The following is a 14425-nucleotide window of genomic DNA, read 5'->3' on the forward strand; positions in this document are numbered from 1 at the left end:
CTAAATGACCCAACAGCATTGATAACAGCGGTAATCCCAGGGTGATTAAATGCATTTCTACACCAAAACAAAAAACACAAAGCAAGTGGAGAGCAATTCTTTTATTTTAAATATGTCATCATTGGTTAAGTCTGCATACAGTATCATATCAGCGAATAACTACACAGTACAGAGGAGCCGCACCAGCTGCAGCTCGGCCAATAGTTAACACCGACAGCCACGGTCAATATCTGACAGCCAGGCCAGCATATTCCTTCATTAAACTCCATTTAAAACTATTTATCTGAGATACAAAACCACTACGATTGCCCGTGTGTCAGCTTCTTGTTCTACCACAACACAGACTTCACATCTGCAGCGTGGTTCCTAAACGACACTGGCAGAACAAACAAAAATCATCATAGGTCACACATTAGCTTTGTTGATTCTCCAAGATAGAAAGTTGGCATCTGAAAAATACATAATTGAAGTTGTTACACAAAATAATGGGGGGGGGGAGGTCACAATTTCATTGGTTCCTCAAACCCCCTTTTTGTAAATTTCAAGCATTTCCCATTATTTCTAAGAAGAAAAAAAAGAATAATCCAATTGATTTGCGCAAATTCTGTCTTTGCACTGTTGGACGTGTGTATGGCTTTAAATGGGCTTAAAATACCTGGCGAGATGAGGAAGGCAATAATAACGCAAATTGGATGCAAAGCTTTCTACGTGTACATACTAAGGGTTCCTTTGGGCCTCAAACATGCAGACAGGACAAGGTAGTAACCATGTGTCCAGTGAAAATATTTAGGCACACATTAGAACTATCTACAAGTGTGATTGGTTCTCCTTTGCGTCAATTACCCCTCAAGAACTCACACATTGGACAATAATTCAAATTAAAGGAAAAAACAGTGGTACTTTATATAAATAGGCCTTTTGTGAAGCAAATAGTTCCTGTGTTGCACCATTAAAGACTTCAAATACTTGACATATCACTACATATAGCCACTAAATCAGCACTAAGCCTTATTTCTATAACAGAAACTCCATTCATTTGTCCTGATGTTCCACTTGGTGGCGATACAAATGTGTGCTTTTCATTTTTTTCTTATACTTTATTTGTTTCTGATATAACAAGCACTAGCTCTCAAACATTATAATACGCATAAGGGATGAATGTCGCTGCCAGTGGTTCATTGGTATTTTGTACTTCTCAGCGTAACCATGCCAAACACAAAAAAACACAAAGAAAAAATAAGTAAAGCGCAATTCAAAAGAATTCAAGATTTAAAAACATGGAGGTTGGTAAGGTTATGGCCCATGGTTTTTTTTAAGGAGGAAGAATATGATGGGAAAATATAATGCACTCAGTCACAGAGACAAAATAACACAAACTGTCATAGTTTGATGAAATAAGTAGTGGAACTATAGACTCAAGCCTCTTATAGAATCAAGTGCAGCTTCTCTCCAGCTCACCCAGGTAGGAAGTCACCTGAGGAGAAAACAAGAGGGGAGAGTTAGGATTGTGGAACACATTCCAGGGTTGATGTAAATACTGGCAGGTAAGAGATGATGTGTCTGCTCAATTAACACCATCACTCATGTTAAGCAGGCTATACTATACACCACAATATAACATACGCTTAAAGTTGAAAACTGTTAATCGTGTCAGGTGGATCTGTACATAGCCCCTCTCAACTGCTGTACAATGTTCGGACCTTGGGACAATCTTGGCCCTCATTTATTATACCAAATGAATCAACCACAAAATACAAACACGATAATATTAACACAATTAACCTGAAAAGGGATTCAATATGCACAAAGCGTCTATGGCACACATTATTTTGGTATACCTAAAAATATAAGAATTGAAAAGTCTATGTCATCTATTTTTTCCTTCTAGCAGTGCTTCTCAAAGTGTGGTCCGCGGACCACTGGTGGTCCGTGAGCGCCCCCTAGTGGTCCGTGAGTATATTGGTAACATTTCACAATTGAAATAAATACATTTATTTAAGTTTTCCGCACTCTCGCGGGAATATCTCTGCAATGGAACGAGCTTACGTTTCACTTTCAATTGCATGATATAGCCCAGATAAACACCTTCATCACACATGTTGCCACTTGTTTGTACCATTTTCAGGCGATTTGTAAAAAACGATGTGTTTTTGGATATTTGTGGAGTTAGGTGGTCCGCGAGTGTTTTTGTATTGGTTAAGTGGTCCTTGGTATGAAAAAGTTTGAGAAACACTGTTCTAATGGATCAAATTGCTGTATTGTTAAATATTTTTGGAGCATGCAATAATCAGTGTAAAAACTAAATGTGCCCCCACACTAATCTAAAAGCGGTACCTTCTTGAAAAATAGCCGATAAAACATTTACTGTTCAGGATTACCACTCTAAACAAGTGTCTCCACGTACACTTTATTTGTGTAGTAAGTGATAGGGATAGTATTAGCTGCCTGAAATATATGGGATCTAAAATTGAACAACTATTACATGTTTCCAGAGAAATATTACAGTACTAAAGGCCAGCTCATTACAGCATTTTAAACACGAAGTTTGAATAACACCGCAGTGCTATTGCATAGCAACGTTAACACTGCAACTTTTTTTATGAAATAAAAAAAATACGTAACTAAGCTAACTTGACTAGCACATAGCATGTTAGATGATGTTAGTCAGTGACTTTTACTGCCACAGGAAGAATGTGAGTTGTAGCTAAAACTAGTAAAACCAACAGTTACACGCAGATAGTACGTTTTTGCATATTACTTACATATAACAAAAGAAACAGGCCATGAATTTGTTTCATTCCAAACCCAGCAGCTCAACATCAAAGATGAGGGTAGCATTAGGAGGAATGATGCCCGGATGGCCTTTGTTACCATAAGCAAAGTCAGGTGTGCAGGTCAGCTTGGCCCTTTGACCAACGCTCATCTGGAGGAACAAGTAGACACACGATACAAACAGAGAAAGAGACAACAGGGTGAGGAACAGCTAGTCTGCAGCATAAGATCAAATGAATTAGATCATAATACAATCTCAGCAGTCTAAGTTGGATAATAAAACCACAGGGTACTGTGAAAACATCTCTCTCAGAAATGATGCCTAATTATATCTAAATCTCTTCTTCCATTCTTTATTGCTGGGTATTTCCTAGTGCAGTCATTAGAAGCTTATTTTATTTATATAATAATGCCTTATTGAGATTTTTAATAATGATATCCTAACTCTTTAACAGTAACCAGCTACACCTCATCTACATGCTGCAGGGCTGAGTGAGTGAGATAAAGCACAGTGTGTTATGATGACCCACTGTTTTCGTGTTAGTTGAAACCTTGATGGGAAAAACTTGATAATGGAACTATGTCAATAAATATCGTATTACAAAAGATGAACTTTCCACATTATCATAAGCAAAATGTGTTTACTTGTTTTGGAAATCAGATACATTTCTGCCTCCAAATCATGACTGTTGCTGATGCTTAGTTGGCTGACTATTTCATTTGAAGTCTGTTCCAAAAGAATGCTGCAGGGATGACTTTGTTTTGTGCAGAAGTTAGCATCACGCTGGTTCCCTCAACAAAAGTTACTTAAGAAAATGTGATTTTTAAAGTGAAAAAGAAATCACTTGAAGTAAAAGGCTATTGTTAGGATATCAACACAGCCTATATACCCGGCTCCATGACCTCAATATCACTACCTGATTATACAAGTGTTCCTGTGTTCGTGATCATTTTTAATGTCCCTGACAACCTCTGTAGAAATATAGCCATTTGTTAGCAAATGCTTTTTAAAGACACATAAAAGCTTCAAAATCCAGGAATGGAGTATTTATTGACTTGCTTAATTAGTTTATTTCATAGAACAAAATGTGAAAATCTGGAAAGCTTGTGTTTACCACAGACTTTTTGAGGCATCTTATCAAACACCCATTTCAAAACCCACTCACTTCAAGCCAATGAAACAGGAAATGCATCAATGCTAACTTATTTCCAGATTTCACAACTCATTCCTGCAGCATTCAATGTAGCATGTGAAGTATACCCTTCTCCTGGGGGTCAATAAGTGCCACATGCAGAATCTGTGGCAATTTACAAAGCTAACGTGGACTGTCTTAAAATGCAGTATTGTGCGTTCAGTTTTGCAGCTTACCTGCACTACACCTTCTTCCCAGCCTCGGATCACTTCCTGCTTGCCGATCTTGAACCTGAAAGGCTTGTCCCTGTCACGAGACGAGTCAAACTTACGTCCGTCTGTCAGGGAGCCTGCGGAAAAAGAGATGGAGACGGACACGGTCAGAAAGAAAGACGCCAATGCACAGCCTCATGTGGGTGAAAGATCTAGCCATTACTTCTGAACATGCACAACATTAAAGGATTCATTCGAATTCTTGCTGAAGACCATAAACTGTATGAGCAAGACAACTTAGTCACCCTTTGTTTGTTTTTTAACCGTTTTGATCATGAATGTTAAAAAAAAACTGGATACAATGTTGGAGTGGGACCCTGTTCATTACTATAAAAGTAGCTTGAGCCGTAAAATGGAATACCTTTGACTTCTGAGTTTAAAATGGCCCAATGGCATCATGTGCCGGACCAAGCCTCGAGTTTGGCATACTTTGGCTTTCTTGGTTTTTTGGAGCCAGACCTGACCATATGTGAACGAGAAAGTCGAGATGGGGAGGGATACACATTGCTATGCCAATGACTAATCTACAGGTCGCCATGGTAGTGACTCTTATTACAAAGTAGCCAAAGTATCCACTTGCTGTATTCCACCACATGATTCTTTTACAATTCCTGAACCGTTTTTGTGAAAGCAATCTAGTCTAGTTATCATCCTTTCATTGGTTGAATTTAGGAACTGTATCTTTTAATGTGAACCCGCCCTAAGGGTATACATTTAAGTGAAAACGAGGTAATTCTTTTTATTTGTATTATACACTTCTTTTCCCAAGGAGTGGCGTCGCCCCCTGCTGTCCATTAGGGGAGAAAACGCAGTTTGACAAAGACTTATTTTCAGATCCACAAGCGAAGTCAACTTCATTTAAAACCGTCTATGGTGCTATGGTGCTGTCATGATAAAGATGTCCAAAGACTGTGCAGTAACATTAAGAATGAAGAAACATTTCATTCAACAAAAAAAAACATTGGAAACAAATCCATCCTCTAAGCATGTCCCACATGCATCTTCCTTGCTGTGTGTATATTGAGAAAGCCAATGAAGGGATTCCAAGGATCTCAGAAATAGCCGCTGCAGCTGTCTGCAGGGTGGGTTTCAGTGTGACAGTCAGAAAAACACACGCATCAAACCGCCGAACAGCACTCTTCCAAGACTATTTCCTGCAGCGCTATAACTGTTATTAGCAGCAGCGAGGCGGTGTGTGTGTGATGGTGTGGTGTGATGTGAGTGTGTGTGTGGGAGAAGGTGCAACATTGATTATGTTGTTAGGCACATCAGGGGGTGGCTGGCGTGATGCAGCCTGTAATCCAGGCTGGAGTGGGCGTCCTCTCCTCTTGTGGACATCAGGACAGCAGCCTAATGGAATTATCAGTTAGAGCTGAAAGGACCTTTCCAAGTAAACGCCAATACAGTGCACTTCACCCCCCCCCCCACAACACTGTTGACATTTTCAACACCAACCATTTCCTGCCGGCAGAGCCTTCACAAAAACAAGCAAATCCAAGGTCTGATCCTCACTTGGATGTCTACATTTGAAAAGGCTTGTCAAATGGAATATCCTGTTTCATGTTGCATTTCAAGGCTGCTTTGTAGCCTGCCAGGAAGGGAAACCGCCGAGAGGAAATCCTGTAGTTTGTGGGATATATTCAAAACAACACCAAGAAGATGCAGACTCATGCTTAAAATAAACAAAAAAATGTGTTCACTGTGAGGGGCCCAAACCTGGTCTTGTTACATAATCTTGAAGCAAAGAGGCTTGTATTACAGAGAGAGTTATGTCTGTCTTACCAGGCAAGAAGACTGAGACCCACTTTTCCAAACTAAGAATAGGTGCACTGCTGACCAATTTATAGTCCAGCACGCTGGGAGGACCAATCCATCTTAAATCTCATTTTGCATCAGATGAATATGCTGCTGATGAATGACTGTTTGTCTGTACCTCCGCCACTTTGGTCCAGACAGAAATATCGGTACCACTTTACAATAAGACTACCCTTATAAAGAGTTTACGAATAATGAGATAAACAGGGCAACTGTGACCAGTTGCTTGCCAAATAGTGAGCCCACCTTTATCTGTACTGCTAAGCCTTATATTGGCTACCTAGCATACTTTGTCTTCTTCATCAGCCAGCATCCTTGGTATCTGTTGCTCACTGAGTTGATTCTCGCTAAGTAGCCAATATAAGGCTTAGTCATCTTGCCAAATAGTGAGCCTGTGTTGATGTATGAAAACTATGTTAGATAAATGGTTCTTAGTGATTAATAAAGTGTTTACAACCTAATTCATAACCTAATTATAAACCATTTATGAATCCTTTATAAGGGTAGTCTTATTGTAAAGTGGTACCGAAATATCTGTATAACGGTTGCAGGGTTTCTGTCTAAGTATATAGAGACATTCGTATTCCCCAGAGGATGAATCCTAAATACATTAATTTTCGCTAGTTAGCATACTAACACAAACTTAACTAAGCTGGTGAACATGGTAAACATTATACCTGCTAAACATCAGCATGTAAGCATTATCCTTGTGGGCATTAGCATTTAGCATGTGTTGGCGAAAACGGCCAATTTAATCAAAATTTGTTTTATTTTAAGTCTTATACAGTATTTATGTTGCATTGTTGGAGGAGCCTGGGACTTAATGTGTGATGCCTTCAAATGCCTTTCAATCTTTGAAATTAAATCTTGAGTGTTTTTTTGAGTATTTCATGTCACGACGAATATTCACCCTTAATAGCCAATTGGACTACTCCTTTCAGAAAAAAAGAGTGGCTTACCTTATATACAACATGTTTTAGCAATGTTGATGTTAGCAATCAACCATGACTAAAAAAACATAATCTATTGCAGCCTAATATCACACAGTGCGGGAAGAACCGTGACGCATTTGGTATGAAACACACCTTCAAGTTAAATTGTCCTCACCCATGCATTCCTAGCATACCCTCATATCTTACTGGTTCAAGGTTTTCAAATGTGAAAATGTACGGATTTTCTAGCCTTCAATTATAGTAATCTTAATATTTTTGTCTTTTTTTATAATGTATGGTTTTGGAGAAATAAGACATTATAAGATGCTTTGGCTATGGGTAACTGTAATAGGCTTTATATACTGACATTCTGGCTACAAATAAGTACACCAAATAATTACATTAATCAATAATGAAAAGAACCAGCCTTAGATATAGTTATGTATGTAGGTCCCACAGCTGTCAGTTCAACACTGTGGGCCCTACAGGAATAAATAGGTGATGCCATATAGTTCTATAAGAGGAATAATGAGGAACAATTCAAATATGTAGTGCCATTCAAACAGTGTCTTTGGAGAAAAGATGAAGGAATAATACTGCATGCTGTTATTGCAGACTAGTCGCCCAGACGGTTATAATCCGCTCAACTAAACGCCACCAACCCCCCCAGAAACTCCAACAAAGACAGAAAAGCGGCGGAAATCAGACGGGATTTAACCCGCCTGTCTGTCTGTCTGTCTCTCTGTCTGTCTCTCTGCGCCTCTGAGTGAACCCTGCGGCGGAATCCGTCTGCGTCTCCTTTTTTTTCTGCTTAATTCTCCAGCCAAGACAAATTACGCACTGATCTTGATGAGACTGTAATGGAGCGCTCGGCCCAAAAACTAGAGCGCGCATTATTTTACGCAGTGATGGGTCCAGCGCGCTGTCTGTCCCCGGGACACAGCCACTGTCTCCTGCTGTGCACGGGATCACATGCATATCCCACAATCTCCAGCACTAATTCACACAGTGCATATGTGGCGAAGGGGTTACATTTCCATGCAGCCCTGTCGGTGACTGACAATCATGCCTCCTTGCCCTACTGTTAAATCACTGGCTAGAAGGGGGGGGGGGGGGGGGTCTGTTGTGCATAGTTTATGGCGCTTTGTGCCATTTCATGAAAGTGCGTTATATTGGGATTTGCACTTACAGTATAGCCTACCATGCGTGGCTATTTTTCATACGGGTGTAGTAGACAGTTGCCCGCAGCCCACTTGCATGGCCTCCATGAACAGAACATGAAATGTGCACAATGCATGCAGAGAAATAAGTTCCTGGTCTAAAACTCACCAACATAATGCACCACGCACGTCTGTCCTTTTTTGGGGAAAGTCCTTCCTGTGGAGAGACCAAAGAAGTGCTTATTATAACGGACACACTCCGCTATGAAGGCGGTTTCTGCGGCTCTGTTTGATACATGCAAAAACACATAATATGCACTTCGTAAAATTAACAAAAACGCGTTTCCGGTTGGTGTCCTCCTTACCGTCGCCCGGGGTTATAGTCTCGATTTCGACTCCCATGTTCCTGTCTGTTTGGAGCTGTCCCTGCACCGGCTACTCTCTGCGGTCTGTCTGTCTGCTCTCCGGCGGATGTTCTCAGCTGTCTGTCTCTGTCTCTCTGCAGGGAGACCAGCGTTAATAACGGACATTAGACGACAGCACTTCCGCCCGCAACCTTCAAAAATAAAAGCAGCATAAAAGGATTTCTGTCTTTAACACCGGCCCACTGGCGGTCATATGGGCAGTGCTGGAATTGGGCCGGTACTCACCGGTACGCAGTACCGGCACTTCTGGTTCTGACCCATGGAGTACCGGCACTTCTTGCTCAGTACCGGCATGCTGGCGGTACTCCGGTACTCATGCACCGTGCCAGTACTCAACACTCTCCCGCCGTTCTTATTATACATCCATATATATATATATACAGCCGCCCGGTACTCAGTAGATGCGTCATGAGGTGCCGAACGGACATTCTCATCGCTCTAACCGCTGGAGTTTCACAGCGGCTGTCAGCTGTTTACTCCTGTCATTCAAACAGAACGTGCTGGAGAGGGGGCGGGGCTTATCTTCTCCATGTAAATACTGTGGTGGAAACGACTGTCAAAATTAACCTATTTGACCGTGATTTAATAGTAATACACGTTTCAAAATAATAATAATAATAATAATAATGCCGAAGTAACAACATACTGAAAACTGTTAGTAAAACCATGTTTTAATGCTTTACAATTTACATACCTAGATGCACGTGTGTTGTGTTTATGCAGTGCAACTCCCACCCAGTGGGTGGCTATGTAGAGTGATAGAACAGAGCAGGCACGCCCCCGAGAGAAGGAAAGCAAGTCACGTCACAAATTAGCATTTCTAAAATGTTAGCGTGGATTAATAAAAGTGCAAAAAGACAGCGGTTGTCGCCGGAAGAAACTTCAAATACAGAGAATGCTGTGCCTGTGTTGGAAATTGTGTCTGATGGGGAGCTTTCTTTGGTTGATCCTCCTGCTCCAAGTTCTAGTGCATTAGCATTAGCACTAGCTCCGCCGCCTCCTCCAGAGCCTCTAAAGTTAGCTGCTGCTGGCGCAACTGCCACCACCAACACCGGGCAAAGCGATGCACCTGACTGCTGGACAACGGACCAGGTGCAATATTTTTGCAAGACCAATGCATGGCTCCTTCTTAAAGATAAGAAGCTAGGATGTCGGATATGCAGAGATGTCAAATCTTTGGGAATACACACTGGACAAGGACTGAAACTGTCAACTGAATGGGGTGAGTGTGCAGTGTCTCATTTCGGTGTTGACAAGGGCAAACAACAAGCTAGCCTGAGAAAAAAAATCAAAGAACATAAAGAATCACAAGCCCATGTAAAAGCTGCTGACATCCTTACATCTGCTTCACGTGAAACTATTCAACATCAAGTGCAGTCTATGCATAAATCTGAATTAGACACCACTATCAGAGTTTTTCGAACGGCATATAAAATTGGCAAACATAGCCGGCCATTCACAGACATGCCAATTGATTTGAATGTACAGAAACTGAATGGGCTGAACGTGGGCAGGGTTTTGCACTCCAATAAAACCTGTGGCGAAATCATCGACCACATAGCTCAAGAGCTGAAGAAAAAAATGACAAAAGACATTACAGAAAACCAAAGAAAACTGTGTTTTGGTCGATGAATCTACCACTATTAGTGGTAAAACGGTGCTTGTTGTGTGTCTACGCTCAGCATTAGCTGATGCTGAGCCCGAAACGTTTTTTTGGGAGCTGATCGAGTTGGATGGAACAACGGCTGATGACATCACAAAGGCGTTAATGGAGTGTCTTGGAAGAGATTTTAACGAGGACTTTTTAGGTCAGTGTTTCGTTTCTTTTGCATGTGATGGGGCTTCAGTCATGCTAGGGAAGAGAACAGGCGTTGCTACCCAGTTGTGTAGTAAATTCCCAAGCCTGTTTGTGTGGCACTGCTCCAATCATCGTCTAGAGCTGGCAGTTGGGGATGTGGTCAAGGAGGTCTCAGGGCTCAATCATTTCCAGATCTTTTTTGACAAACTCTATTCCTTGTTCCATGCCTCCCCCAAAAATCAGAGGCAGTTAGCGCAGTGTGCGCAAGCAGTCGGACAGCGTCTCCTGGTGATAGGGCGTGTTTTGTCCATCCGCTGGGTGGCTTCAAGTGAAAGGAGCGTCAGAGCAGTCTGGGAAAACTACCGAGTGCTTCATGATCACTTCACAAATGCTGCAAACGACACGAGCAGGGATTCCAGAGACAGAGCAAAGTACAAGGGCCTGGATGATGTGCTCACATCTGCAACGTTTGTCAGCAATCTGGGACTGATGTACGATGCGCTCACAGAGCTCAGCGACCTCTCTCGGCAACTCCAAAAAAGAGAGATGGCACTGCCTACAGCAGATAGGCTCTTAACTCGAGAAATACGAGTTTTTGAATCCATGGTCACCATGCCTGGCCCACACATGACTACAGTTCATACAGCTCTAGCTGAGAAGTCCTTCAAGGGTGTTGCCCTGCGTGAGAATGGCAGGCTTGTACAGATTCATGCAGGTCAGTTTTTTCCGCAGTATGGTAGAGAATCTGAGACACAGAATGACTTCCACAACCTCCTCTCATGTCAGCACAAGAGAAATCCCATTACATGGCCGGGAGGCCCGGGACAATCAGCTAATCCAGGACATGAAAGTTATCCATCCTGGAAGTTGGCCTGAAGAGGAGTTAGACGTACAGTATGGGGACGTAGAGGTGCTACGTTTGTGCGAAGTGCTGAAAGTGGACAGAAGAGAGACTGTTCAGGGCTTTCGCGAATACAAGGAAACCAGGGCATCCCGTACACCTGCTGCCATGGAGCCTCTACTGAAAGCAGTCCGAACCATCGCTGTCTCCACTAGTGAGTGTGAGCGGGCATTCAGCTGCATGAACGATATCCTTACTGCAAAAACGAATGCTCTCTCTGTCAGCCGACTGTCCAGCCTGGTTTTCATTAAATGTAATGGACCATCACTAGGACAGTTCAATCCGGAACAGTATGTGAGGTCCTGGCTGGCAAAGGGAAGGAGAAGTGCTGATGAAAGAGCCTGTCCAGCTCCAGCCCCTGATACTGATGTCCCCAAGGCCTTCTGGAGCCTTTTCTAACAATGTGAAGTATATTGCAAAGCAGCTCACCCAGTGAGAAGACTTTTGGCATAATGTGCCGATTTGTACAGATCCTGGAGATAGAAGGACTTCAGACCAACCAGGGAGTTATCTGATCAGCTTGGTGTTCAATGTAACTCTTTACCATGGCTCAGACTTTGTTACTTGCAGTTACAGTTTCTCATTTTAGATTGTGCAAATTTTGCATTTGTTTTTACATGTTCTTTGTTCATGCTCTTTATCATTTTTCTGAGTTGGAAAGTTAGATTGCATCATAGTTTACTTTATACATATTTGTATTCTTCAGTGGTGAAGTATATTGCAAAGCAGCTCAGCCATGTGAGAAGACTTTTGGCACTTTTTCGTTTTTCGTTTTCTGAGTTGGAAAGTTAGATTGCATTCAAAATGTACAGAAATACTTAATTTTGTTAAAGCTTTTTATAAAAAATGCTTCTGACCAGAGCTTTGTTTCCTTGTCATTAATGTTGAACACCACCAGAGGGGCTCTCACCTGAAAGGTCTCTGCTTCATGTGTCTTCAGCAGAAGATCTAGACTTTGATTGCTATATTTTCAGTTAATATTGACCTTACTGAGCTTTAGCCATATCCGCTGCCTATCATAAAAAATGTTAAGTACAGTGAACCTTTCTAAAATATACAGTAGTAAAGAGACAAACCCACCAGCATTATAGTAGCCAAATTCTTGTTTGTGGGCTGTATATATATAAAATTGACTTGAAAAAGTTGCTGATTTTAGAGTACTGGCACCTTTTTCATTCCAATTCAAGCACTGCATATGGGGGCTTATGACATGTTATCACTGGTGGTAGAAGAACTCAGGTTTTATACTTGAGTAAAAGTAGCAATAATAAATTGTAAAAATACTCTGTTAAAAGCAAAAGTCCTGTATTAAAAATCTTACAAGGTGACCTATTATGCAAAATGCACTTGATGTCTTTTATACATAAATATGTGTCCCCGGTGTGTACTCACAAAGTGTCAGAAAATACAACCCTCTCTCTTTTCCTCCTTACCCATAATCTCTAAAAACTGGGTAAACAGAGCTGATACAGATTTGCTGCGGTCATGACGACATTACTAAAATGTGGGCTGGCTTTATGCCCACGGCCCTATCAGAAACGTCACTGTATCAGAAACAATGCGCAATGTGTTTTGGAAGTAATATGGTCTGTGTTTACATTAGCAAGCATCGCTAACACTCAGAGCTAACCTGTACTGGAGAGAGTATGTGTATGTGACTCCTATCCTCGAGACTTAGTCCCGCCCACAGGAGATGCGAACGGAGGAGTCGAGGAGGGGAGGGGAGCCGAGGAGAGAGGAGGGGAAGCAGCAGGCGGTTAGAGAAATGAGAGCTCCTCTCCTCTGAGCGGTCATCTAAAATGAAAAGGAACACTTTTGGCATCTGCGCATCTTCACATGTTTTAGTGGATGGTAGTATTTTTTCCGCTTCTATCTCAGAATTTCATTGTCTAAAATGTTTCCAGCTTCATGGCCAGGGGCCTCATTTATAACGGCGTGCGTAGGATTCACGTGGGAAGGTTGCTTACGTAGTACCTACAAATAAAAAAAATAGGTACAGAAATGTTCCGACATTTTCCGATTCACAAAACATTGCGCACCGGCGAGGGAAGTGCGTATGGCACTTCCTACGCCTGTTTCCCTTTATAAATCACAATCAACTCGAAATGCGGTGCAGCTTTTGCGGGCTTCACGTAACGCCCATATTTGCCTATAAATAGTCAAAGAAACGCCCATTCATTCATTCATTCTGACTGACTTTATGAAGAAGATCGCAGGAAATGACGACAGAACAGTTAAAAAAGACATCTCACACCGTGGCCGTTTCTCAATATCGAGGATGCTGGCTCGGTAGTCGCGTACTTCCAAGTCACTTCCTTCAGAAACGAAGCAAGTATTCTTCCAAGCCACGGCTTCGGAAAACGAAGAAGAATGGAACAAGCTAACAAGTGTGCCACTCTCTCTAACGGTTTCAACATAAACAGTACCGAAAATAAATACCCCACGATGTCTATCTAATTATGAACTTGCTTTACTTTCACGGAACACATTTTTGGTGATAACAAATGTAACAAAGTAACATATTTACCAACACATGTTCTACGCCACTACATACTTACTGCTGCGTCAGTTCAGCCATTCTCCGCAAGGGTTTTTGAAATTGGTCCATGCGCAAAGCATTGTGGGGATTTTAAGGACGCGAAGTCTACCCATGTGCAGCCTCGAAATTTCCCCCAAACCAAGGACGCGGCCTCGGTGGAATTCCAAGTATGCTGGAGATTGGAACAGTCCTTCGGCGGCACTCGATGACGTAGCACACTTGAAATATTGGCTTGGAAGCCAGTATCCTCGAGATTGAGAAACGAAATCCCAAAAATAGGTACAGAAATTTCCCGACATTTTCCGATTCACCAAACATTGCGCACCGGCGAGGAAAGTGCGTACAGCACTTCCTACGCCGGTTTCCCTTTATAAATCACAACCGACTCGAAATGCGGTGCAGCTTTTGCGGGCTTTAACGCCCATATTTGCCTAGAAATAGTCAAAGAAACGCCCATTCATTCATTCATTCTGACTGACTTTATGAAGAAGATCGCAGGAAATGACGACAGAACAGCTAAAAAAGACATCTCACACCGTGTCAGATTTTGGTTATTTTGGGGAGGTCGAGATAAATCATATTGTTTGGTGGATGCAGTTTGAACCAGAGTAGCAGCATGGAGGTCGGATCGTCACCAAAATAAATAAATAAGTGGTCCGAAAAAGGTTAATGTAAAAA

The 14425-nt window shown here is 41.9% G+C and overlaps 1 protein-coding gene across 1 annotated transcript; it reads right to left on the reverse strand.

Annotated features, from left to right (window-relative positions):
- Window positions 1-86: 86 nt before the first annotated feature.
- Window positions 87-8697, reverse strand: fkbp1ab (FKBP prolyl isomerase 1Ab). Its single transcript, XM_034218547.1, has 5 exons — window positions 8450-8697; window positions 8254-8301; window positions 4142-4254; window positions 2763-2923; window positions 87-1474 (listed from the first exon to the last, which is right to left on the reverse strand). The coding sequence occupies exons 1-4, from the start codon at window positions 8484-8486 to the stop codon at window positions 2795-2797; spliced, it is 327 nt and encodes a 108-aa protein (XP_034074438.1). The 5' UTR covers window positions 8487-8697; the 3' UTR covers window positions 87-1474; window positions 2763-2794.
- Window positions 8698-14425: the final 5728 nt, after the last annotated feature.

Source organism: Gymnodraco acuticeps, unplaced genomic scaffold (genome assembly GCF_902827175.1).
Source record: "Gymnodraco acuticeps unplaced genomic scaffold, fGymAcu1.1, whole genome shotgun sequence".
Classification (NCBI taxonomy): domain Eukaryota; kingdom Metazoa; phylum Chordata; class Actinopteri; order Perciformes; family Bathydraconidae; genus Gymnodraco; species Gymnodraco acuticeps.

Bases quoted from the DNA above. Each gene is read 5' to 3' on its own strand.
- fkbp1ab (XM_034218547.1), bottom strand. From the start codon at position 8,486: ATGGGAGTCGAAATCGAGACTATAACCCCGGGCGACG. The intron at 8,302-8,449 runs GTAAGGAGGACA...GTCTCTCCACAG, and splicing joins GACTATAACCCCGGGCGACG to GAAGGACTTTCCCCAAAAAA. The intron at 2,924-4,141 runs GTAAGCTGCAAA...TTGTTCCTCCAG, and splicing joins GGGAAGAAGGTGTAGTGCAG to ATGAGCGTTGGTCAAAGGGC.